This window comes from Monodon monoceros, unplaced genomic scaffold, assembly GCF_005190385.1.
Source record: "Monodon monoceros isolate NGI ecotype Baffin Bay Population unplaced genomic scaffold, NGI_Narwhal_1 Super_Scaffold_20, whole genome shotgun sequence".
Lineage (NCBI taxonomy): Eukaryota > Metazoa > Chordata > Mammalia > Artiodactyla > Monodontidae > Monodon > Monodon monoceros.
In genome coordinates this window covers 117,624,097-117,648,656 of record NW_021703777.1, presented here as the reverse complement: position 1 = coordinate 117,648,656, position 24,560 = coordinate 117,624,097, and the positions used below count along the sequence as shown (strand labels likewise).

General features: G+C 34.4%; 1 protein-coding gene across 3 annotated transcripts in view; it reads left to right on the top strand.

Annotated features, from left to right (window-relative positions):
• BBS7 (Bardet-Biedl syndrome 7) overlaps window positions 1-24,560 on the top strand; it is a 44,781-nt gene that overhangs the window by 9,428 nt on the left and 10,793 nt on the right. For all 3 annotated transcript variants that reach the window (XM_029235082.1, XM_029235083.1, XM_029235081.1), the window contains exons 5-14: window positions 3,887-4,073; window positions 6,529-6,601; window positions 7,058-7,174; window positions 8,964-9,094; window positions 13,070-13,154; window positions 13,900-14,002; window positions 15,646-15,838; window positions 17,062-17,136; window positions 20,009-20,074; window positions 24,318-24,457. In XM_029235082.1, coding sequence (XP_029090915.1) covers window positions 3,887-4,073; window positions 6,529-6,601; window positions 7,058-7,174; window positions 8,964-9,094; window positions 13,070-13,154; window positions 13,900-14,002; window positions 15,646-15,838; window positions 17,062-17,136; window positions 20,009-20,074; window positions 24,318-24,457 — 1,170 coding nt within the window. The remainder of the gene's footprint in view (window positions 1-3,886; window positions 4,074-6,528; window positions 6,602-7,057; window positions 7,175-8,963; window positions 9,095-13,069; window positions 13,155-13,899; window positions 14,003-15,645; window positions 15,839-17,061; window positions 17,137-20,008; window positions 20,075-24,317; window positions 24,458-24,560) is intronic.

Sequence of the window (24,560 nt, the reverse complement as noted above, 5' to 3'; positions counted from 1 at the left end):
TTTATTATGTTGAAGTAGGTTCCTTCTATGTCCACTTTCTGGAGAGTTTTTATCGTAAATCAGTGTTGAATTTTGTCAAAAGCTTTTTCTGCATCTATTGAGATGATCATATGGTTTTTCTGCTTCAGTTTGTTAATCTGTATCATATTGATTGATTTGTGTATATTGAAGAATCCTTGCATCCCTGGGATAAATTCCACTTGATCATGGTGTATGATCCTTTTAATGTGTTGTTGGATTCTGTTTGCTAGTATTTTGTTGAGGATTTTTGCACTGTATTCATCAGTGATATTGGTCTGTCGTTTTCTTTTTTGTAGTATGTTTGTCTGGTTTTGGTATCAGGGTGATGGTGGCCTCATAGAATGAATTTGAGAGTGTTCCTTCCTCTGCAATTTTTTGGAAGAGTTTGAGAAGGATGAGTGTTAGCTGTTCTCTAAATGTTTGATAGAACTCACCTCTGAAGATATCTGGTCCTGGACTTTTGTTTGTTGGAAGATTTTTAATCACAGTTTCAATTTCATTACTTGTGATTGGTCTGTTCATATTTTCTATTTCTTCCTTGTTCAGTCTTGGAAGGTTATACCTCTCTAAGGATTTGTCCATTTCTTCCAGGTTGTCCATTTTATTGGCATATAGTTGCTTGTAGTAGTCTCTTATGATGTTTTGTATTTCTGTGGTGTCCATTGTAACTTCTCCTTTTTCATTTCTAATTTTATTGATTTGAGTCCTCTCCCTCTTTTTCTTGATGAGTCTGGCTAAAGGTTTATCAGTTTTGTTTATCTTCTCAAAGAACCAGCTTTTAATTTTATTGATCTTTGCTATTGTTTTCTTTGTTTGTATTTCATTTATTTCTGCTCTGATCTTTATGATTTCTTTCCTTCCACTAACTTTGGGTTTTGTTTGTTCTTCTTTCTCTAGCTCCTTTAGGTGTAAGATTAGATTGTTTATTTGAGATTTTTCTTGTTTCTTGAGGTAGGCTTGTATAGCTATAAACTTCCCTCTTAGAACTGCTTTTGCTGCATCCCATAGGTTTTGAATCATTGTGTTTCATTGTCATTTGTCTGTAGGTATTTTTTGATTTCTTCAGTGATCTCTTGGTTATTAAGTAGTGTATTGTTTAGCCTCCATGTGTTTGTGTTTTTTACATTTTTTTCCCTGTAATTGACTTCTAGTCTCATAGCGTTGTGGTTGGAAAAGATGCGTGATATGATTTCAATTTTCTTAAATTTACCGAGGCTTGATTTGTGACCCACGATGTGATCTGTCCTGGAGAATGTTCCGTGTGCCCTTGAGAAGAAAGTGTAATCTGCTGTTTTTGGATAGAATGTCCTATAAAAATCAATTAAATCTATCTGGTCTATTGTGTCAGTTAAAGCTTGTGTTTCCTTATTAATTTTCTGTCTGGATGATTTGTCCATTGGTGTAAGTGAGGTGTTAAAGTCCCCCACTATAATTGTGTTACTGTCGATTTTCTCTCTTATAGCTGTTAGCAGTTGCCTTATCTATTGATGTGCTCCTATGTTGGGTGCATATATATTTATAATTGTATCTTGGATTGATCCCTTGATCATTATGTAGTGTCCTTCCTTGTCTCTTGTAACATTCTTTATTTTAAAGTCTATTTTATCTGATATGAAAATTGCTACTCCAGCTTTTTTTTGATTTCCATTTGCATGCAATATCTTTTTCTATCCACTCACGTTGTCTGTATGTGTTCCTAGGTCTGAAGTGGGTCTCTTGTAGGCAGCACATATGGGTCTTGTTTTTGTATCCATTCCGCGAACCTGTGTCTTTTGGTTGGAGCATTTAATCCACTCACGTTTAAGGTAATTATTGAAATGTATGTTCCTAATACCATTTTCTTAATTGTCATGGGTTTGTTTTTGTAGGTCCTTTTCTTCTCATGTGTTTCCCACTTAGAGAAGTTCTTTTAGCATTTGTTGTAGAGCTGGTTTGGTGGTGCTGAATTCTCTTAGCTTTTGCTTGTCTGTAAAGCTTTTGATTTCTCCATCGAATCTGAATGAGATCCTTGCCAACTAGAGTAATCTGGGTTGTAGGTTCTTCCCTTTCATCACTTTAAATATATTGTGCCACTCCATTCTGGCCTGTAGAGTTTCTGCTGAGAAATCAGCTGTTAACCTTATGGGAGTTTCCTTGTATGTTATTTGTTGTTTTTCCCTTGTTGCTTTCAATAAGTTTTCTATGTCTTTAGTTTTTGCTAATTTGATTACTATGTGTCTCAGCATGTTTCTCCTTGGGTTTATCCTGCCTGGGACTCTCTGCGCTTCCTGGATTTGGGTGGCTATTTCCTTTCCCATGTTAGGGAAGTTTTAGACTATAATCTCTTCAAATATTTTCTCTGGTCCTTTCTCTCTCTCTTCTCCTCTGGAACCCCTATAATGCGAATGTTGTTATGTTTAATGTTGTCCCAGTGGTCTCTTAGGCTGTCTTCATTTCTTTTCATTCTTTTTTCTTTATTCTGTTCCGCAGCAGTGAATTCCACCATTCTGTCTTCCAGGTTACTTATCTGTTCTTCTGCCTCAGTTATTCTGCTATTGATTCCTTCTAGTGTATCTTTCATTTCATTTATTGTATTGTTCATTTCTGTTTGTTTGTTCTTTAATCCTTCTAGGTTTTTGTTAACCATTTCTTGCATATTCTCGATCTTTGCCTCCATTCTTTTTCCAAGGTCCTGGATCATCTTCACTATCATTATTCTGAATTCTTTTTCTGAAAGGTTGCCTATCTCCACTCCATTTAGTTGTTTTTCTGGGGTTTTTCTTGTTCCTTCATCTGGTACAAAGTCCTCTGCCTTTTCATTTTGTCTATCTTGCTATGTATGAGGTTTTCCTTCCACAGGGTGCAGAATTGTAGTTCTTCTTGCTTCTGCTGTCTGCCCTATATTAAGAGAACTTCTGAAATCATATGCAGAGCCACAAAGTGAAGCCATTTGAACAATAATTGAAGAAGAGAAAATCAATGAGGATCATTATAGGATAAGGAATAATTTTAGTATCAAAAATTTTTTGAATAGACCTTAGAGGAGAAGTGGAAAAATAGGTGAAACCGTCAAATAAATACCCTCTTTATGATCACGTGGTGATAGCTATCTAGAAGTGATGATAATATACTAGTATATAATTTTTGTCAAAAATTTTAGCTCCGCAGTGGAAACTTGATTCATTATAAGAATTTTAACATAGTTGTGATTATTTATCTAAATTTTGTTAAATATAATTTGAAATGAAGTTATTATTTCTTTTTTCAAGTTAAAATTCTAGTGAAGTCTTTTTTCCCACTGTTTGTTATTTAGTTTCAAGTAGATTCAGTTCAAATAGCCTTATTCTATTCAGTGTGGTAGTAAGAAAGCTAACTGTAGAGTTAAAAACTGAGTTGCAATCCAGTCTACTGTCTACTAGTTCCGTGCCTTTATGCAGGTTACTTAACATTTTATTATTCTCCTTAAATAGGGATAATAATGGTCCCAAGTTTATAAAGTTATGAGGATTGAGCTAACACATGTGTCACTTAGGACAGTGCTTGGCCTATAGTACACATTCAAAAAAGTTACTTTTTGATATAGTAATTGTCTTCAGATATAGGCAATGAATATTACCATTATCTTGTCTTTGTTTTCGGTTCTTCTGAGCTCAATTTTTGAGAAGCCTGAGGCCTGTAGAACCTCAGTTTCAGCTTTCAATATCAATGCTTTACCAAAAGGCTAGAAATTAAGTGGGGGAAACGAAAACAAACAAAAAGTGTCCTCTGAGTCTGTGATAAAATGATAGTAAACTGTATATAAATAAACTTATTTTCATCTCTGAAAATAATTCAGGAGCTTCCTGAATCTTATATTGATATCTTAAATTACTTTTAATATTCTCAGGCACATATCTGGCTCAGACCTTTTTCTCAGTGCAAGTTATATCTATAACCATTATTGTGACTGCAAAGACCAACATTATTACCTTTCTGGAGATAAAATCAATGACATCATCTGCCTTCCAGTGGAAAGAGTACTTCGTGATGTACCGGTGTTGGCCTGCCAGGACAGAGTACTCAGAGTTTTACAGGTTGCTGTTATTTGCATTTTTATAGTTTTTCATAATTTAGGTAAAAAAATATTGCTGAACAGTGTATACTTGAGATAAATTACTTTAGTGACTACTACTTTAAATATCTTAAAATTATATCTTGAAAACATTTTTTAATATTTTAATTAACTAAGTTTTATTTTTTTTACTTGAGGCGAATGTGTAGAAATCTTTGACAGGTTTTTAGAGAGGCATATACGGAAGAAAGGACACTTTTCCCCCCACACATAATATATGAGTTAGTACAATAAGAATCTAATGCCTTTGCTATAGGGAACCCTTCCTAGCTTTACTTTTTTTTTTTTTTATGGTATGCGGGCCTCTCACCTCTCACTGTTGTGGCCTCTCCCGTTGCGGAGCACAGGCTCCGGACGCACAGGCTCCAGACGCACAGGCTCAGCGGCCATGGCTCACGGGCCTAGCCACTCCGCGGCATGTGGGATCTTCCCGGACTGGGGCATGAACCCGTGTCCCCTGCATTGGCAGGTGGACTCTCAACCACTACACCACCAGGGAGGTCCCCTTTTTAAAAAAAAATTTCTTCCATCACCCTCCCCTCTCCCAAAAAATCAAATTAAAGGAGGAAATTGGGTTGGGGAGAGGGTGTTAGGTTTTAACAGGAGAGAGTTGAGATCAGAGTTGTATCATTTGAGTTTACCCAGCATTTATGACAGTATGTTGAACAGAATAAGCACTCAGTAAATATTTGAAAAAGCATTTACTATCTTTATATTTCTATTAAAAACCATGATTGGCTAAAACAACTACTTAAGGCCATTGTTATTAGTAGTACTAATTACAACTGTCTTCTTGAAAGTGACTTTTTTTTTTTGCCGCACCACACGGCTTGCGGGATCTTAGTTCCCAGACCAGGGATTGAACCCAGACCCTTGGCAGTGAAAGCACTGAGTCCTAACCACTGGACTAGCAGGGAATTCCGAAAGTGACTTTCAATAAAATAGACATACCCTCTGTCTCTTTCTCTCTCTCTCTCTCTCTGTCTCTCTCTGTCTCTCTGTCTCTCTCTCTCTCTCTCTCTCTCTCACACACACACACACACACACACACACACACACACACACACCCCAGGACCCATAAAACAAAGTTTAGATGTAAATAACATATAACAAGTGGATTAATTGGATCAAAATTTAGGATGATAGTGCAATTGAACAAATAGTCTACCTGTTTATTCTGTGCCACCAAAGGCTATCTCACTCTTTGGAATTTCATAGTTAGATGGCCTGTCTCAGCACCAGCCCTTTTATAGAACAAATCCAGTGGTTCTATGAAGTTCTCTTTTTTTTTTTTTCTCTATGGGGAATTAAAGTAATGTTCAAGGTTCACTCTAGGGGGGGTGAACGATTAATTTCTCCCCTAGCCTATGCTCAAATATGAGTTGTTTGAATAAGGCTTTTAACGAGTTGGCTCACACCCATTTAGAAATTGATCTGGCTGAATTCTAGGATTCTGCTTTGTTTAACAAGAGATCCATATGCTAACTGTAAAAAAAAAAAAATCACTAAGTATTTGTGGAAAGTAAAATGTTGAAGTCTTTCCTCTGCCCTGCACACTTTTCCCCTACTCCCCCTCTGCCTTTGTAGGCAATCCGTTACCCCAAAGCTAGCCTTTTTAAAACAGTTTTGTGTGTATTCTTTTGTGTTTATATAGTTACATGTAGATATCTGTGAATTTTTAATGTTTTTCTAAATAAAATATAAAGCATATGGCTCTTATATATTCTATATATATTTAAAAATTTAAACAATGATATACCAGATTTACTGTAATTTTGCCAATGTTTTTTCATTGAGTGATTTATCATAATTTTTCTATGTGAATTTAATTCTTCTACCTCATTCTTTAACAGCTTCACAAATACTATTCACAAATACTATGCAAATACTATGCATTATAAGTGACAAAATTGAAAAAAAGACAAATAAAAGGATTTAACTGTTTTCTTATCTAAATAGCAGGTCATTCTGCCTCTTATTAGAGTGGTTTTCAGAAATACCCAAAGGCAAGGCCAGAGTTTCTGAGTCTGTTTGAATGTGCTCTAAGTTAAAGCTCTTGAGTTAGAGAGGACAGAAGAAACAACTTGTTCCTGGAAAGTTTTGATAGGGAAATTTACCTATCAAAATTTTTCAAGTGTCAAGTTTTCAGGCAAACAAAGTACCTAAAGTGAAAAGTATTCAAAGTGGAGAATATTTGAAATATTTATTTCCTCTTTATATTTTATATATGTATATTTTTATTATAAAATGAGTCGACGTGCAGAATTGCTAACAAATAGAAGTTAATATTCACAATCTAGTTTTTTTAGTAGTTTTATTCCAGGGTTCTTTATATGAATATTGATATTATTTATGAATACCTATATTATTTTAAATTTATCTTCTGTTTTAGTTTTAAAATACTTGTTCTCCTTCAGGGATCTGATGTGATGTATGAAATTGAAGTTCCTGGCCCACCTACTGTTTTAGCCCTACACAATGGAAATGGCGGTAATCAGGGCTTTATTTTTGACAATCAAATAAGGGAGTGAGTTACGTTATTTAAGTTTAGATATTTCAGGTTTTTTAATCATTTAACTATATATTAAGTGAAAATGGGAAATTGTAGGAAGAACATGAACTGGAATAGAGACAATTGTCTTCTAACTTGCTAGTTGCTAACAGTAATGTGTTTTGAACTTTAATTTTTTAGTTTCCTCATCTTAAAATTAGTTGATGAGGAAAGGTCTTATCTCTTATGGTTATAAATTCTGTGAATGTATAACCATCCTTCTAAATTAAGTAAATTAATTAAAATCTGTCTTTTTAAAATATTTTAAATGAGATTTTTACATGAAAGACATTTGAAAGACATTTTACATGTAATACATTTGAAAATATTTCAGTTTTAAAGAAATAGTGTGAGTTGTGGGGTAAATATAATATGTTGACTTTAAATATAACTAGGTGACTCTGGAGAAGACCTTTTGTTTGGAACGTCAGATGGAAAACTTGGGCTTATTCAGATCACTACATCCAAACCAATAAACAAGTGGGAAATTCGAAATGAGAAAAAAAGGGGAGGTATTATTTATTTATTTATTTATGGCTGCGTTGAGTCTTCATTGCTGCGCGTGGGCTTTCTCTAGTTGTGGCGAGCGGGGGCTATTCTTTGTTGTGGTGTGCGGGCTTCTCATTGTGGTGGCTTCTCTTGTTGCGGAGCACAGTCTCTAGGTGCGTGGGCTTCAGTAGTTGTGGCATGTGGGCTCAGTAGTAGTGGCTCATGGGCTCTAGAGCGCAGGCTCAGTAGTTGTGGCACATTAGCTTAGTTGCTCCACAGCATGTGGCATCTTCCTGGACCAGGGCTCAAACCCGTATCCCCTGCATTGGCAGGCGGATTCTTAACCACTGCACCACCAGGGAAGTCGGGAGGTATGTTTGTGATGTAATTCAGATTCTGAATTTCAGTGATTATTAAATAAAATATACTGGGAATTTCCTGGTGATTCAATGGTTAGGACTCCGTGCTTTCACTTCCAAGGGTGTGGGTTCGATAGATAGATAGATAAATAGGTCAACCTACATTATATAGTTCATTCTGTTTTATTTATTCATAATGTATAGCAGACTTAGCAATTTACAGAGCTGCCTCAGGTTTATTTACTGTTTGTTTATTAAGCAGGCCTATCATACTTCTGCCATAATTTTTAAAGTTAAGATATGCTAATAGTAAATTGGGATGGATAGGCTTTTATGGACTAATGTCTATCTATAACATTAATCTATGCTCAAATCCATTTTTTGTTTTTTGCTGTAGGGAATTAATTGGAATTTGGGAGTACTTGGTATGAGGCAAAGAAGTGCAGTCGGGTCAGGGAATATTCCTTTTTTCTAAGGAATTTACACCTTTCTAAGGGGAATTTATATCTGACTTGGTAGGTTTGGATGGCTGTTTATAAGTACAGCATGAGATCTGATTGACAAGAAAACGTGTTAACAATGTATAAGATTTAGGGGAAAAGAATGTCCAGGAAGAGGAAAAAGTAAAGGCAGAGGACTTGAGGCAGAGGTAAACTCGATTCATTTGAGGAGAAGGAAGACCAGCGTAGCTAAATACGTTCGTATGGCATGAGATGAAGTCACAGAGGTAGGGTAAGGCCAAATCACGTAGGTCCTCATGAGCCTTGGTAAAGGGGTTTGAATTTTAATCTAACTGTAGTGGGGTGTCATTGGAAAATTGTACGTGGGGGTATGATGTGATCTAATTTACCAAACTAAAACAAAAACACTCTGTGGAGAGTGGGTTTGTAGGGAAGCAGGTCAAAATTAGAGGCATGGAGTTCAATTGGGAAGTTATTGTTACAGTTGTTTCGTTTTGGTTTTTTAAAAATTTTATTTATTTATTTATTTATTTATATTTGCCTGTGTTGAGTCTTTGTTGCTGCACGCAGGCTTTCTCTAGTTGTGGTGAGCGGAGGCTACTCTTTGTTGTGGTGCACGAGCTTCTCGTTGTTGCTTCTCTTGTTGTGTGGAGCATGGGCTCTAGGCATGCGGGCTTCAGTAGTTGTGGCACGTGGGCTCAGTAGTTGTGGCTTGCGGGCTCTAGAGCGCAGGCTCAGTAGTTGTGGCGCCTGGGCTTAGTTGCTCCGCGGCACGTGGGATCTTCCTGGCCCAGGTCTCAAACCTGTGTCCCCTGCATCAGCAGGCGGATTCTTAACCACCACGCCACCAGTGAAGCCCTATAGTTGTTTTAATTTACCCTAGTTTTTTTTTCCTACTCTGATTTGATATATATATTTTTTCATTCATACTTGGTATATTTTTTACTATAATACCAATTTTATTGATAACTTATCACTTACCTTTTTTAAAGGTATTTTGTGTATTGACAGCTTTGACATTGTGGGTGATGGGGTTAAAGATTTACTTGTTGGAAGAGATGATGGAATGGTGGAAGTGTATAGTTTTGATAATGCAAATGAGCCTGTTCTACGATTTGATCAGGTAAGTTCACTTTTAAAAAGACTATATATGCTTATTATTCATCAAACAATTATAGAGATGACTGACTTTGTGTTTTATTAAATGAAATATATTAAAATCTTGTGTTTGGCTTAAAATATCTCTGCTTTGACATTATCAAAATCTTCTCTAGACTACTCTTATGTTTGAATAAATGACTATTGCCCTCAAGCTGAACAATAAATTACTTTTTTATTTGATTTCTAAATACTGTATATCCAAATTATTATATGTATTACCTTAGTTTCTATGATGCATAATAGATTACAGGAGTAACATTTATATGTTTAGGTAGCATAAATGAGATTGTGTTGTTTTAAAGTAATCAGGTTTTAGGAATAAACTTCGTATTGTTAAGACAATATCAAAAATATCCTTAAGCAGAGAGGGAAAAGTAGCAATTTCACTTCTCGCCACCCAAGATCCACAGTATGAGAAGAAATACTAGATAAGAGTAATTTTTAGTTCACAAATTTTAAGTGTAATTAAGCTTGTTTATCCCAAGGTGCAGAGTCACATGGAGAAGCATTCTGGCATAAACTGAATCTTTCATTTTCATAAAGTGGTGCTCTCCTGTTCAGGGTTTCCCCATCCTGCCTCATGCATGATGTATTGAGGCTGTTTAATGACAGCAACAAAACACCACAACTCAGTATGAACTTTTCTTTCTTTGTCTAATTTCTCTAATAGTGGTAAATTTCTCCCAGTACCTACTTTAATTGTATATCAGTAAATAACAGATGTTTTGGTACATAGATAAAGTGTATTATTATATAGATAATATGGGGATAAAAACATTATACAACTTATTTTCTGGATTTATTTTGTACTTGTTCATCTTTCTTTGGTGCCAAAAGTTACCTTGCTAATAATGCAAATAATAGTTTAGGCTTAAAAGTACATAATAATCCTGTGTTGGTGATCTCTCATTTTATTCTCATCAACCCCTGAGAAACTTTCCTATTTAGACCCCAAGTTTCCTCTTTGACTTCTATTCCAAACCCTAGTAATGACATAGCATGTCTCCCCTCTGCCAGGTGTAGCACTAAGAATTCCTGTCTTCCCAATCTTTCTTCTGTTTGTCTGATGATAGAGGTACTGCTTCCATGTTGTGTTAAGGCTGCGAATATGCTGCCTCATCTTGATTCATGACGTCACTCTCTTTATTGTTTTCCTAATCAGGAGAAGTCCTCTTATCTGACATAGTCTGGACTGATGGTTGGTTAATCAAAAATGTTAAGGAGCAGATCATAAAAAGACAATATGTACATACCTTAAACATCACATTTTAATTTAAACTTATAAATATATGTTTATTCACCAATATTTTGAGCAGTGACCAAGGTCTTTTCTTGTGAGTTCCCCTAATTGGCATTCCATGTTGTTACTTACATAAAGCATGTCTATACTATGTTGTCTATGATCTCCTGTGTTATGGTTCTATGACTGTTTTTTTTAAGGTGTAAGTTGAATTAACTAAATCTACAACTCCAAGACTTTTATAAAAAGGTACTTGAAGTACATAAGATAAATGAATTTCATTAAAATGTTGTATTGACAAAAAACATGTAGAAATTAACAGTTTTTTAAATTTTTATAACTTTTTCTGAGTACATTAGGTTAAATAAGGTACTTCTAAGTGAGTGAAAGAGTAAGTTATAATTAATAGTCACTCAATAAACCACTCAGAAAGTGAGAATGTGTGTGACTCTTTTGACTCTGTAAAACATTCTTCTGTAGTCAGCTGGTTTCCAGTGTTTTGCTTTCAATAAATAGAAGGAGGACCTAATCAAGGTGTCAGATGATACATCATTAAACATTTTCAGTGGTAGATCAGATGATTTTAGGTATGTAACTTGGAAGATATTTAAACAGTAGAGTGAACTTTCTACAACAAAATTTCTTTTAGTCTCATCAATATCTTTATGGGACTAAGCTCAATTAGTGCTTCTATCTATGAAAATGAAAAAAAGGAATAGGACTGATGTTGAACTCGGTCTTATTCTACCAATATATAATTAATACTCATTGTGGTACATGAATAATTTAGAAGGAAAAAATGTCCCATTGTCTCATGAGATACATTTCCTATAGAATTTTGTTTTAGTGGTTAGTTATTATTTAAAAATATAAAACATATATTTGTCAATCAATTGTGAAATACTAATAATTAGGACAATAGAAATTTCTAATTCTTAGAGCTTTTTAATCACAGAAGATAAAAAAATTCTATTTTTTCTTGGTTGCAGAGAAATATAAAATAATTTCAAGCATATGAGTATATTACATTAAGATAAATATATGTGGGGGAAGTGGAGTGAAAATAGAAGTTTAGGGAACAATGTAAAATTTCCAGCTGTGAAAGAAGGATTTGTTTTTTCATTTTTAAGTCAATTGTGTATATAAATTTGTCTTGATATTTAGATTCATTGGGTATGATTGGGATGTGATTATGTGACAGTTTTATTTTAAAATTATAATCTCTAAAACTTCCAGATATTACATTCTTTGTAACTATTTAAAGTGGTAATGAAAATCTGAAAGTCAGTTTAAAAATGTACACAGTGATGGATGGATGCAGTTTTGTTTGTTTGTTTTTTCAGAATTAACTTTAGCGAGAACATGAACAAAAAAGTTTGAAGAATTCTAGTGTATATGAAATCCACTGGGACACTTGTTAAAAATGCACTTGTTGGGGAATTTCCTGGTGGTCCAGTGGTTAGGATTCTGCACTTCCCTTGCAGTGGGCACGGGTTCCATCCCTGGTCAGGGAGCTAAGATTCCTGCAAGATGTGCAGTGTGGCCAAAAAAAAAAGAAAAAAAAATGCACCTATGAACCTAACTTCATGCAAATGTATAATCAAACCTTTGTCACTTGAATCTCTCAGGCAATTAGCTCAGGAACAGCTAAGAGAGCCTGATTTGCAGAATAGCTCAGAGGTTTGCCTCTTACAGGGAGGATGAAGAGAACTAGCATTTTTAATGCTGGTGTCCATTCCCTGTACCTTCTCCTTTAGGACAATGGTTCTGGGCCTTGCCTGATAATAATTACCTGGCAGAGCTACTGGTCAAACTCATTAATGGGTTGCCAACACATTTTTTTTTTAAATGAAAGAGAATAGATTAGAATATATCAGAGTACAACACAAACCTTTTAAGTTATATCTGTTGTTGTGTATGTTCATGTGTGAATTATACCAGATTGCAATATGAAACTTATTGCTTGCTTTCCAAATAGCTTGAAAGCCACTGACCGAGAGTGCTTGTTAAAAATACAGATTCCTAGTTGACTCACCCAAATGATTATTGTCAGACAAGTTTGGGAAGTATTGCTTAAAAGAGATATAAACCCTGAAGCATCTGAAAAACTTGGTTTCTCTCCATAGTAGCAAATTGTCTAAAGGTTCCATGTAAGCTAGCATCTTCTTTATTCTTCTAAAAAACTATTTGGAGAAAACACATGAGAGGTGGTCTGTGGAATTCAGGTAATAAACTAAATGTATTGAGAGTTTTGCTTATGTAATTTTTTTTTTTTTTTTTTTTTTGCCACGTGGCTTGTAGGATCCTAGTTTCCTGACAAGGGATGGAACCCAGGTCCCCTGCAGTGGAAGCATGGAGTCCTAACTACAGGACTGCCAGGGAATTCCCGCTTATGTCATTTTTTTAAAAATATTTCTTTATATAAATAAATGATTTTGCTCATTAGATGACTACTGTAGCTGAGTGGTACACACAAATATATGAATCATTTTCAATCTTCTTTCCCCAAATTAAAAAGCACTGGAATTTTCAGCCATTTGTGCAGGATTTTCACCTTTCCAATCTCAGTGTCTACACATAATAAGTATTCAATAAATATATGTTGAATGTTGGGAGACAGGAAAATAAGTTTTGTGGCTTATTTCACATATCTGTGAAATTTTATTAATGACATGCTTGATCTTAAATTTATTTTAGACGTTGTCTGAGAGTGTCACATCTATCCAGGGTGGTTGTGTAGGGAAAGATGGCTATGATGAAATCGTGGTATCCACATATTCAGGTAAGGTAAATGGTAATAGCTAGTTGAAGAAAGAATCAATAATAAAAAATATAAATTTAATAAATTGCTTTTGATGATTACTTTTTAAAATGTTTATTAGTAAGTCACTCTTACCTACAGCATTAAAAGCTCTAATGGTTAAAAAATAAGAAAGGAAGGAGTAGGTGTATTGATTTATAAAACAGTTAATATTTGAATAATACTTTTTAAAAGTACTTAGTATATCTCTAGCATCTTTGAAAATTAAATGATATCCTTTGGTTTAAAAAGAATATTTACTGAAATTTAGTTTGTTTTGTTACTGTGTACATTTCTTATAAAACTTGCTTGCTTTTGAGTAGGTCATTTTTGTATTCTCACAATAGTTATATGAGAGTTTAACTTTCCATGAAAATAATTTTTGAAAGACAACTTTTATTCATCAGCTATTTTTTGCATTTGCCTAGAATGTGTTGACTTATTCCATACTTGAAAACTAAAACTTTAAATTAAGAAGTGAAAGATTTCCTTAATCGTAGTATTACAGTATTTCAGGCAAAACAAAAATGGTATCCAAAGTAATTTCTTTATGGTTTGAATATCTTCTAGCTTGATTTCTTTTGTGTTTTGTTTTGTCTTGTTGTTTGAAAAGGAATAAGTCCAAGACTAAGTGAGGTTGATGTTGGTGGACACGGGGGCATGTATCTTGGGTTTCTTTTAACACTAGCAGCACTTAATGGTGCACGATTGTAATTCATCTCTGCAGGCTGGGTTACAGGTCTGACAACAGAGCCTATTCATAAGGAAAGTGGACCAGGAGAAGAACTAAAAATTAATCAGGAGATGCAGAATAAAATTTCTTCATTACGGTAATTTTGGATTTTTGTTTGCTTCTTTTTTTTTTCATTTCATAAAGTGTGTGATTGTTGTTTTTTTCTTATTTATAAATGCAGTATATTTTATTGGAAGGAATTATACATTTAATTAGTTTATGACCTTTTTAAATAAAAGCTTATCAGTTTGAGAAAATTAGCAGTAAGTGCTGATTAATATTTTGGAGTTAGAAATACACTTTTTATATGTTTTATTCTATGTTGATTTTTTTCTTAGCTCAAGAATTGTATTTTTTCATTCGTTTATTATAAGCAGTTACAATGTTTTTTTGTTTGTTTGTTTTCATAGACATTAGAAAGAAACCAACACAGATGGCTCTATTCCTCATTAATTCTAATGTTTACTGCTCTTGTGGACCCTTCTGAGTCTGTAACTTTGGCTTATAAGTTTTCTTACTGGAAATGAGTAATGTTGACTCTCTTAGACACAGGGATTGCTTTCATGACCTGTTCAGTTTAAATCCTGTGAAAATGGCCTCAAGGAAAATTGCTGCATACAATGAAGAAGTGGGAGTCACTGAAACTTTTAATGACTATTCTCCTTACCCTAGCCCTTCAGACCTCAGCCCTCAGGAGTGAGGGCTGATCCTTTTTTGGTGGTAGTTGATGGCTACAGAAGTTTTTGAGGCAACCAAATGCCACAAGTACTTGTTCACTAAAGCCACACCACCAGTTCACCACAAACCAGTTCACCAAAGTCACCAAGAGAGAAAGCTCTAATGTTCATGCAGCAAGGACACCAAGGAGAGTTAACGAACTACTATCTCATGTCGTCAGTACAATACCTCATATTTATAACCAAGTCAGCCCCCTCCTGATTCCACTGGAATGTACGTTCATGAGAAGCTTATGTCCATTTTGTTCATTCAGCACCCGGATCCTAAGTACATAGAGTCACTCAGTAAATATTTCTTGGGCGAATGAATCTTTTCTTTTGTTTAGTGCACAAATCCCTTCCAAGCGCCTTCCCAGACTTTTCCCCCTAACTTGGGGCTAGTAGCTAAACCTCATGTTTTTCTACCCTAGTTACTATTTACTTCATTTCCTTTCTCTTTAACTGGAGCAGCTCTAAGCAATGCCTGCACAGTTCAATCTCCAACACTTGGTAGAACTTCAGGTACCTCTGGCTTGTGATTATCCTTGTGGTCTCCAATATATTCATACTCAGCAGCCTTCTTATTTTGTCTGTTGCCCCTAATGTCTTACTGAAAGGTACATGTTTACTGATTTCACACGTTCTGTTTCTTCTTATTAAATCTAATATGTTCCTCTACCCCAGAACAATCAGTTTCTTTTCTGATTAGTGCTATATGTGACTGTAACCAGATTCATGTATTAGGATTGATTATTTGCAGCCTGCCTTGATTCTTACAATGCCTTATTAATATTGCTGGTGTGGGGCTGAGTAGATGTTTTAATTTTTAGATCAGAGATAAATAATGTGGAACCATTAGGTCAGTCATAGAAGTAAAAATTTTGTTCCTATTAGTGTTATAGTTCTAACTCAACCAATAAAAATGCATTTTGCAGCAGTAAATATATCAGACTTTTGTAAATATTCTAAGGATCTCAAATGTTTATGTCACTTAGGTGACAAATTTGTATATATTTTCCTCTAGGAGTGAGTTGGAACATCTGCAATATAAGGTACTACAGGAAAGAGAGAAATATCAACAGTCTTCTCAATCAAGCAAAGCAAAATCAGCAGTACCTTCATTTAGTGTAAATGACAAGTTTACATTAAATAAAGATGATGCCAGCTACAGCCTTATCTTAGAGGTTCAGACGGCGATAGATAATGTCTTAATACAGGTAAGCAAAATGTCTAATTTATTTGTTTTATGGCTGGATCTATTTTGTAAACAAGTCATATGTACTAATTATTATTGAACACTTTTAAACGGTGATTTTAAATGTTTATCTTAATCTTCCATTAGCTAATCAGTTGGCTCATAGATTATTTAAATTATGTCTTTATTTTTTATTTATCCCGTACATATTAAACAAAAGACCAATGGACTTAAGTTTCAGGAAGACCTAGAAAGGACATTAAAGATTTGTTCTCTGGTTAGCCTTTAGGAGAATCTTAACAGAGATGTGACTTAGAAAACTCCAGTATTTTATATCCTTATTAGAACCTTTTTTAAGCTCCAACTACTAAAATAATACAGCCTGCTCATTAACCATCAGTTTCTAGGTAGATAATCTCAAAAGGTGAAACTTAGGGATAATAATGTATAACTCCATTTATCAATGTATTTAATTCTTTTTTCTTTTTTTATTATTAGTTTTTTTTTAATTTTTATTTTACATTGGAGTATAGGTGCCTAACAATTATTTTTTCTTTAAATTGGAAGATATTCAGGGAGTGGAAAAGGATGATAGTAGGATGAATGGAAAATAAGCAAGATGGAAAACACATCAGAAAATGAGAAAAGAATAAAGAGGAAGAAGACAAAGTTTTAAAAGATGTGGGGGAGAGATCAGATTATTAATTAAAACTTAGAGGCAGAAATGTCTCTCAGGTAATGCTAGCTCAAGGGCTACTGCATTGAACAACTCCAGAAGCACCATTCACACAGAACACAGTGCAACAGCATTGTCCTAGAAGCTACCTCTCTGGAGGAGACCAAAAATTATCCCCTTTCTGTGTTACAGGTGAAGTAAGAAATGATAAAAATGAACTGATATAGTAAGAATGGTCATATGATTATTTGCAGCCCATGGTAACATTTTTAGCACTGACAAAAAAAAGTAGGAAGAGTATACTTTAAAGAGAGCGATGAGAGATGAAATTCTGTGATCTGATTAATCCAAATTAGAAAAAAATAGGTCATTGTAATATAACTCTTATTCTTTATTATATTTATTTTCTAGAAGTGCATATTATCAAATACAAGTTAAGAGAGTTCATACTGTCAAATTTAGAGACAAATGTAAACTAGAGCTAAGGAGAACCCTTAGAGAAAATATGTGTTGTGAGAATTTTTAGTTTTTCATCTAAACCTTTTTTTTTTTTTTAATATTGACTGTAGAGTGATGTTCCAATAGATTTACTAGATGTGGATAAAAATTCTGCTGTTGTCAGCTTTAGCAGCTGTGATTCTGAGGTGAGTAAAAATATAAAAAATTCTTCAAATGCTTTCATTTCCATTATGCCATTTTGTATAAAGCCTGTAAATGCTACTAGTGTTTGATGTTTCTTCTGTATTTCCTTTCATAACCCTTCCCTCAAAATCTGCTTCTACTCTCCTTCCCTATCCTCAGAAAATCCAGAAACTGGAGTGTTGTCCTAAATTCCTTCCTCTCTCTGATCTGTTAAATCCAGTTACAGTAGTTCCCTCTTTTTCTGCTGGAGATACATTCCAAGATCCCCAATGGATGCCTGAAATCAGAATAGTACGGAACCTCTGTATGATACGGTGTTTCTTTCAGCATCACTATTTTTGCACTTTGGAGCTGTTATTAAGTAAAACATGGGTTATTTGACACAAGCACTGCGATACCATGAAGGTTGGTCTATGTGATAACTGAGATGGTTCCTAAGTGACTAGCGGGCGGGTAGCATATACAGCATGAATATGGGATGATTCATGTCCCAGACAGGATGGAATGGGATGTCACAAGTTCTCATCACACTACTCAGAACGGTGTGCAATTTAAAACTTATGAATTGCTTATTTCTGCAATTTTCTGTTTAATATTTTCAGACCACAGTCGACTGTGGGTAACTGAAACCCTGAAAAGCGAAACCACAGATAAGGGGGGGTGCTGCTGTAGTCACTAATTTTTGTCATTTCCACCTTCTTGCTCTTCTACGTCTACTCTGCTTCATTTGCACTTCTGTTAACCTTCCAGGCCCTCATAATGCTTTTGCTTGAACTCCTCGTCTGCCAGTTTCTGTGCCTCCAGTATTGCCTGTCACCTCCAGGCTATGCTGTGCACTGCCACCAGAGAGGCCTTCCTAAAAGACAAACATCCCCGTGTCATTCCTTTTCTCAAAACCTTTTAAAGATTCCTTATTTCCTGAGCTGCATGTAGGTCAAGATTCCTCACTGTAGCATAAAAAACTTTCTGTAATTCAGCTCTTGATTACATCTCCAACTTAATCTCTCACCAGCTGCTACCTTCCCTCCCATGCACATGATTTCTGCCAAACTGAAGTTCTTAAAATTTCTTGAAAATGCTATACAGCTTCACACATTCCTACATTTAAACATGATCTGTTCCATCTGCCTGTCTTTCCTCACTTTTTCTTGTTGACTCTTGCTTAACCTTCATTCAACAGACATTTACTGAACACTTACTGTGTGCAAAGTACCTGGGATGAGACCATATCAGAGCTTTTGGATGTGCTTACTGTATCACTTCTTTCTGCATGGTACTGGCTGACTAGCAGTCTCAGAGCTTAGGTGTAGCTCCTGAAGAGAAGTTAGGGTTCAGAGAAGGTCTGGAGCAGCTGCATTGGAGAAGGCAAGCCAGAGCAGGAAATGGTGACTGGAGTTGGCATTAAAAAGGGAAGGATAGGGCTTCCCTGGTGGCGCAGTGGTTGAGAGTCCGCCTGCCAATGCAGGGGACACCGGTTCGTGCCCCAGTCCGGGAGGATCCCACATGCCACGGAGCGGCCCGTGAGCCATGGCCGCTTAGCCTGCGCGTCCAGAGCCTGTGCTCCGCGGTGGGAGAGGCCACAACAGTGAGAGGCCCGTGTACTGCAAAAAAAAAAGGAAGGATAACAAGAGTAGACAAAGAACAAAGTTGATAGTTATATTAGGGAATAATTTTCAAAATAATTTCAGAGTAAAGCTTTTTTTTTTGATAAGAGATTTTATGGCAGTTGTATTATTTATCATATGTGCTTTGTCATCCCTGTTTGAGAATAAAACATAAAAGGATTAAGACCTACATTTTTATGATCATTTAAAAAATCAAGTTAGTATGAACTTCAGATCTTTAATTCCTAAGTTACAGTGAAAGATTAACCTGTTTATATCACTGCAGGGTTCTTTGAAATGAGTATTTCATACTAATTTAAAACCTGTTTTCTAGAATGATGGCTTAAAAAACAAATCTTATGGAGATTTCAAGTATATACAGAAGGAGAAAGAATACTGTAATAACCTCCATGTACTCATCACTAACTTTAACATATGGCCAGTCTTGTTTTATGCTCTTTACCCTCTCCCTCCCCATCCCAAACCAAATTCCAGACATTTTATCGCCTTTAATTAATATATATAATTTTATCCATAAATACTTAAATATATAACATTTGTTTTTAATTACACACAAGTATATTTATTTTTAAGTTGACTGATCCTCTGTGTTTGCTGAGTTTAAATGATTTGAAATTAAAACATTTGAATTTTCTGATTTTGCAATTCATGCACACAGATATACTCTTCTGTTTTTAGTAGTTTATTATTCAATTTTAAGAAGTTATCATACTTGAAGTAACCTCTCCAATTTTGTTCAACAAACGTGTTGAATGCCTACAGTCTACCTGACACTATGCTATTTGCTGGGAATGCATAGATGAGATATTTCTCAGTTGTCTATAAGTATGTGTGAAAATCAAATACATTCAACACTGAACATTGATGTTTTTACCTTTATAATACAAACATTAGGAGTTTGCACTGCCAGTTAAATTTTTGGGAGAACAATTAATATTTTAAAGTGTTATTGGAGAGATTTAATATGGAAAGAGCACTGAGCTTTAGAGTCTTAAAGATACGAATTTGAATACCAGTGTTATTACTTACTGGCATTTAGGAAATTTACCTAACCCTTCAAACCTCAATTTCTTCATCTGTTAAAACTTACCACATAGGGTTGTTTGTAGGAATAAGCATAAAGCTCATAGCATGGTCCCACCCAAATGATGGGTGCTCAGTAAAAATAAATATTATTATTACTGTTGGTGCTGTTGTTATTGTTAAAAACATAGATTCATCCTTTTCCTCAACTTTGAATTCTTCCTAGTCAAATGACAACTTTCTTCTTGCCACTTATCGGTGCCAGGCAAATACCACGAGGCTGGAACTCAAGGTAAAACTGTTTGAGATTACTTTTACTTGAAAGTTTGAACTTTCTATTTTCCTTGGTAAATCTTGCAACATATGATATCATTTCTTTGCATTAAATTTCTCCCTGAAATGAGCATTTTGGAATAATGTCTTTTGAATGACCTATTAGGTTTTAATTCAGCCCAAACCACTCTCTTTTCTGTTAGCACTCAACCCAGTCACGCTCTCTAAAATTACCAATCCTAAATTTCCTCTAACTGGAAATATTTTTTATAATTTTCTATTATGGAAAGTTTCAAGCATACATAAAAGTAATGATTCCAGTTTCAGCGATGATCAACTCATGACAATCCTGTTTATGCTGTCACTCTCCATTCTAAATTATTTTGAAGCAAATACAAGATACTTTATAATTTTATTAGTAAATATTTCAGTACATATGTTTAAAAGATAACTCTTTTTTCTAAGTGATTATGTAAAATTTGTATTTTTAAAAAATTTTTTATTGGGGTATAGTTGATTTACAATGTTGTGTTAGTTTCAGGTGTACAGCAAAGTGAATCTGTTATGCATATACATATCTCCACTTAAACGATAAGAACTCTTTTTTAAAACATAACCACAATACTGTTGTCACACCTAAGAAAAATAATAATAATTCCTTAGTATTATCAAATGTTTAGTGTAGTGTTTTTTTTTAGTTTGTTTGATCCAATCATGGTCCAAATAAGGTAATTTGGTTATTGAAGTATCTGAGCATTTGCCCTATATTTTCCTATTATCTGGATTTTTCTGATTGCATTCCAGTGATGTCATTACCAACTATTCCAGGGAAAATCTTTGAAGTTTCCTTTTGCAATTTACTAACATAATCACTTTATAATTAAATACTGATTGTAGCATACAAGTTTATTTTAGTTATTTAATTTTTAGTGTGAAATTAAAAAAAAATTTATTTTTGATATGTTTATGACCCAAAAATTAAGCACTGTAACTTTTTCCTGATGTTCTGAAACTCAGAGTATGCTTTTTTCAAGAGAGATGCTGTTGCACAATAACTTTTTCATATCTGGTTAAGGAAGTTCCAGTTAAAATGTAATTTTTTTCTAAACAATTTATTTTCATCTGTATAAGTCCCCTTTCATGTATTTTGAAAGAAAAATTGAAAACTGGTATAAGTTCTAAAGGAATATACTTCAGCATATTTATGTAACCTAATTAAACATTTAGATTACATTCACTGAGCTAGATTGTGCCAATGAATTAGGAAGTAGGCCTAAAAATATTAAAAACCTATGTTCTTTTTTAAAATTGGATACAATAACTTTAAAGTTCAGAGGAAAGAGTAAATGCCTGAAAAGAGCCAACAAAACTATGAAAAAGGAGAAAAGGTGGAACTTATCTTGCCCTATGGTAAAATGTACTATAAAGCTACTATAATAAAAATAATGTGGGATATTTACAAGGCCTAAATAAATAGGTCACACAACAAAATAAAGTTTAGAAATATAGCCCAGCACATATTTATGGGAATTTAATGCACAGAGTTTTTAGATAGGGAAAATTCTATTAAATTACTATTTTTATTTAAAAATTGCTTTTGGTGGGACTTCCCTGGTGGCACAGTGGTTAGACCCACAGCAACTAAGACCCAGTGCAGCCAAAGATAAATTAATTAATTAAAAAAATAAAAATTGCTATTGGTACAACTGGCATCCATCTGGAAGAATATTAAGTGGATTCTTATGCCATATATTATAAAAGATAAATTCAGATGAATTAAGTACCTAGTTATTTTCAAAAAGAAGCTGTCTTCCAGATAATGGGTAAATATCAGAATATGAAGACTGCCTATAAGTTGTTTAAAAAGACTACCCAGGGTGGTTCAGTAGTTAAGAATCCACCTTCCAATGCAGGGGACGCGGATTCAATCCCTGTTTGGGGAACTAAGATCCCACATGCCACGGGGCAACTAGGGCCGTGCACCGCAACTACTGAGCCTGTGTGCCACAGTTAGAGAGCCCGCGTGCTGCAACTACTGAGGCCATGCACTCTGGAGCCCACATGCCACAACTAGAGAGCCCACACACCACAACTTCTGAGCCCACACACTGCAGTGAAACATCCCGCATACAACTAAGACCCAACGCAGCCAAAGAAAGAAAGAATCTTGTTCCTTAAAAAAGAAAAAGACTACCCAATTAGGAAAATAGGCCAATGTGGATAGGCAGTTCACAGAAGAGGGAATCAAAATAGCTAACAGATATTAAAAGGACATATTCTACCTCATTATCAGTTAGGGAAACTCAAAATAACAAAAATCAGTTTCCGCTTGTCTAACAGATTGGCAGAAATTTTGAAAAAGCAGAATTACCAGGTGGCAGGATGAGGAAAAGGACACTCTCAATCATAGCTGAAGGAAATAAAAATTCTTATTGCTACTTTGGTAAAATAGGCTATAACCCCATTTGTTGGAATCTATTTCATAGCAATAAAATCACAGTATTGTGCACACAGGTATGTATATAATTAACTGCAGCATTGTTTGTAGAGGCAGAAAAGTTGAACCAAAGTGAACACTCAGTAATTTAATGTTTGAATAAATAGCTGTTTATCCATTTCATAGAACATTGCAGAGCTGCAATAAAGAATGAGTTGGTCAATTCCTGTTAACATGGAGCAAATTCCATGAAAAACACAAAATGCAGATAAAAGTCCTACATATGTATATATATATATTATCTATAATATGAAGAAATGTATAAAAAGAAACATACCTCTCTGATAGATAGGTCATACAATAGGGGGAAGGTATGGGTGGGATGGGAGTGGGAAGGAGGTGATGGTATTAGGAGAGGCAGAGATAAGGGAAAAACCTGGTTATTAGAAATAAAAACAAAGATGTCTATGATATAAATAGAATTTAGTCATGTGAAGTTATGCATTTATTTTTGCACATCTGCATAGAGAGATGTATGAAAGAAAGGTTGACTATCAAAATAGCAATAATGATCATCTCTGGGTGGTAGGATTTCAGATTACTTATATGTTAATCCTAATTTTTCTTCATTGTGTGGATTTTAAAAAAATGAATATGAAGTATACAATCAGAGAAAGCATTATGACTTTTCTTAATATTATGAACAATTATATTCTTTTTTTAAAGTTTATACTGCATTTACAGTTATTATAAAATACTGGCTATATTCCCCGTGTTGTACTAATTGTGAACTTATTGTGGAAAAATTTATGTGCCAGTGTAAGCTTACCCTTTAAAAAGAAACCCTAAAATATAGCTTTATCAGATCGATTTTTTATTTTCCTTCTGTATTTTTATTCTTTTCCTTATCTTTTCTCTCTTCCCATTCAGAACAATATTTTCAGTATAAAATTTGCAAAAAATCTTGCTTTAAACTTTTATTTATGTTTCCCATTTAGGTAAAACATTGATTTTTTTTCCCCCCCTCACATGCCAGGAAAAGTATGAGCTGATGTATCAGTTAGATTAGAGAAGCTGCCTTTGTAATACAAGAGGTACTACAATCCACTTCATGAATTGGAACAGAGAAGAGCTGAAAGGGACAGGAGGGAGAAACTTGACTGCTTTCTAACTCCTAATATTAGGTCTTCATAATTTCATTAATTAGGGTTTTCTGTAAGTGTTTTAAATTCTCAGGATATCCAACTAGCCATATTCAAAATAGCTTAAAAAGAATTTCCTAATCCAAATATGTCATAAGTAAATTGTGAGTATGCTTCTCTATTTTCATAGAAAGTCAAGAATTACGTTCTTGGAAACATTTTTTTTTCTGTCAGTAGGTTTTTATAACAATAGCCATATGCTATAATACCCCTATTTCTGAGAAAATGAAGTATTAGTTATTGACCCACTTATCCCTTCAACAAAAATGTCTAAATTTTAACCATTTTTTATGTGAATCTTATACAATATATTATACACCTACACATTTAGATGTGATAGGGTGGTGTGTGAGAATGTCTGTCTTTTGGAATGACAGACCTAAAAATATGTAGTGGGGATGACTTTCATAGATGGATTAATTTTGCTTTTGATTTTCAAAATCTTTTAAAATTTTCTTTTACGGTAGAGGTAAAAAGTTCTTGTTTCATAGAATGTCCTTATTTTCTTCAGCATATTACAGAAGAGATTACGGTCTGAGTGCCTGCTTGCTTGTGTTGAACATTTTAAAGATAGCCTTTATGTTGCCAGACTATTCTTATTTTCTTTCCTCTTTTGTGTTCAGATTCGCTCAATTGAAGGCCAGTATGGCACACTTCAAGCATATGTGACTCCAAGAATTCAACCCAAAACATGTCAGGTCCGCCAGTACCTTATCAAACCCCTTTCACTCCATCAAAGAACTCACTTTATTGATCATGACAGGTAGGACAAAGGAGGGAGAAGTTTATTTTTAGGATATTACATGATGCAGATAAAGTTGCTTTTTATTTTAGTAGTGTAAATTCTGGTAGCTAGTTGTACTTTT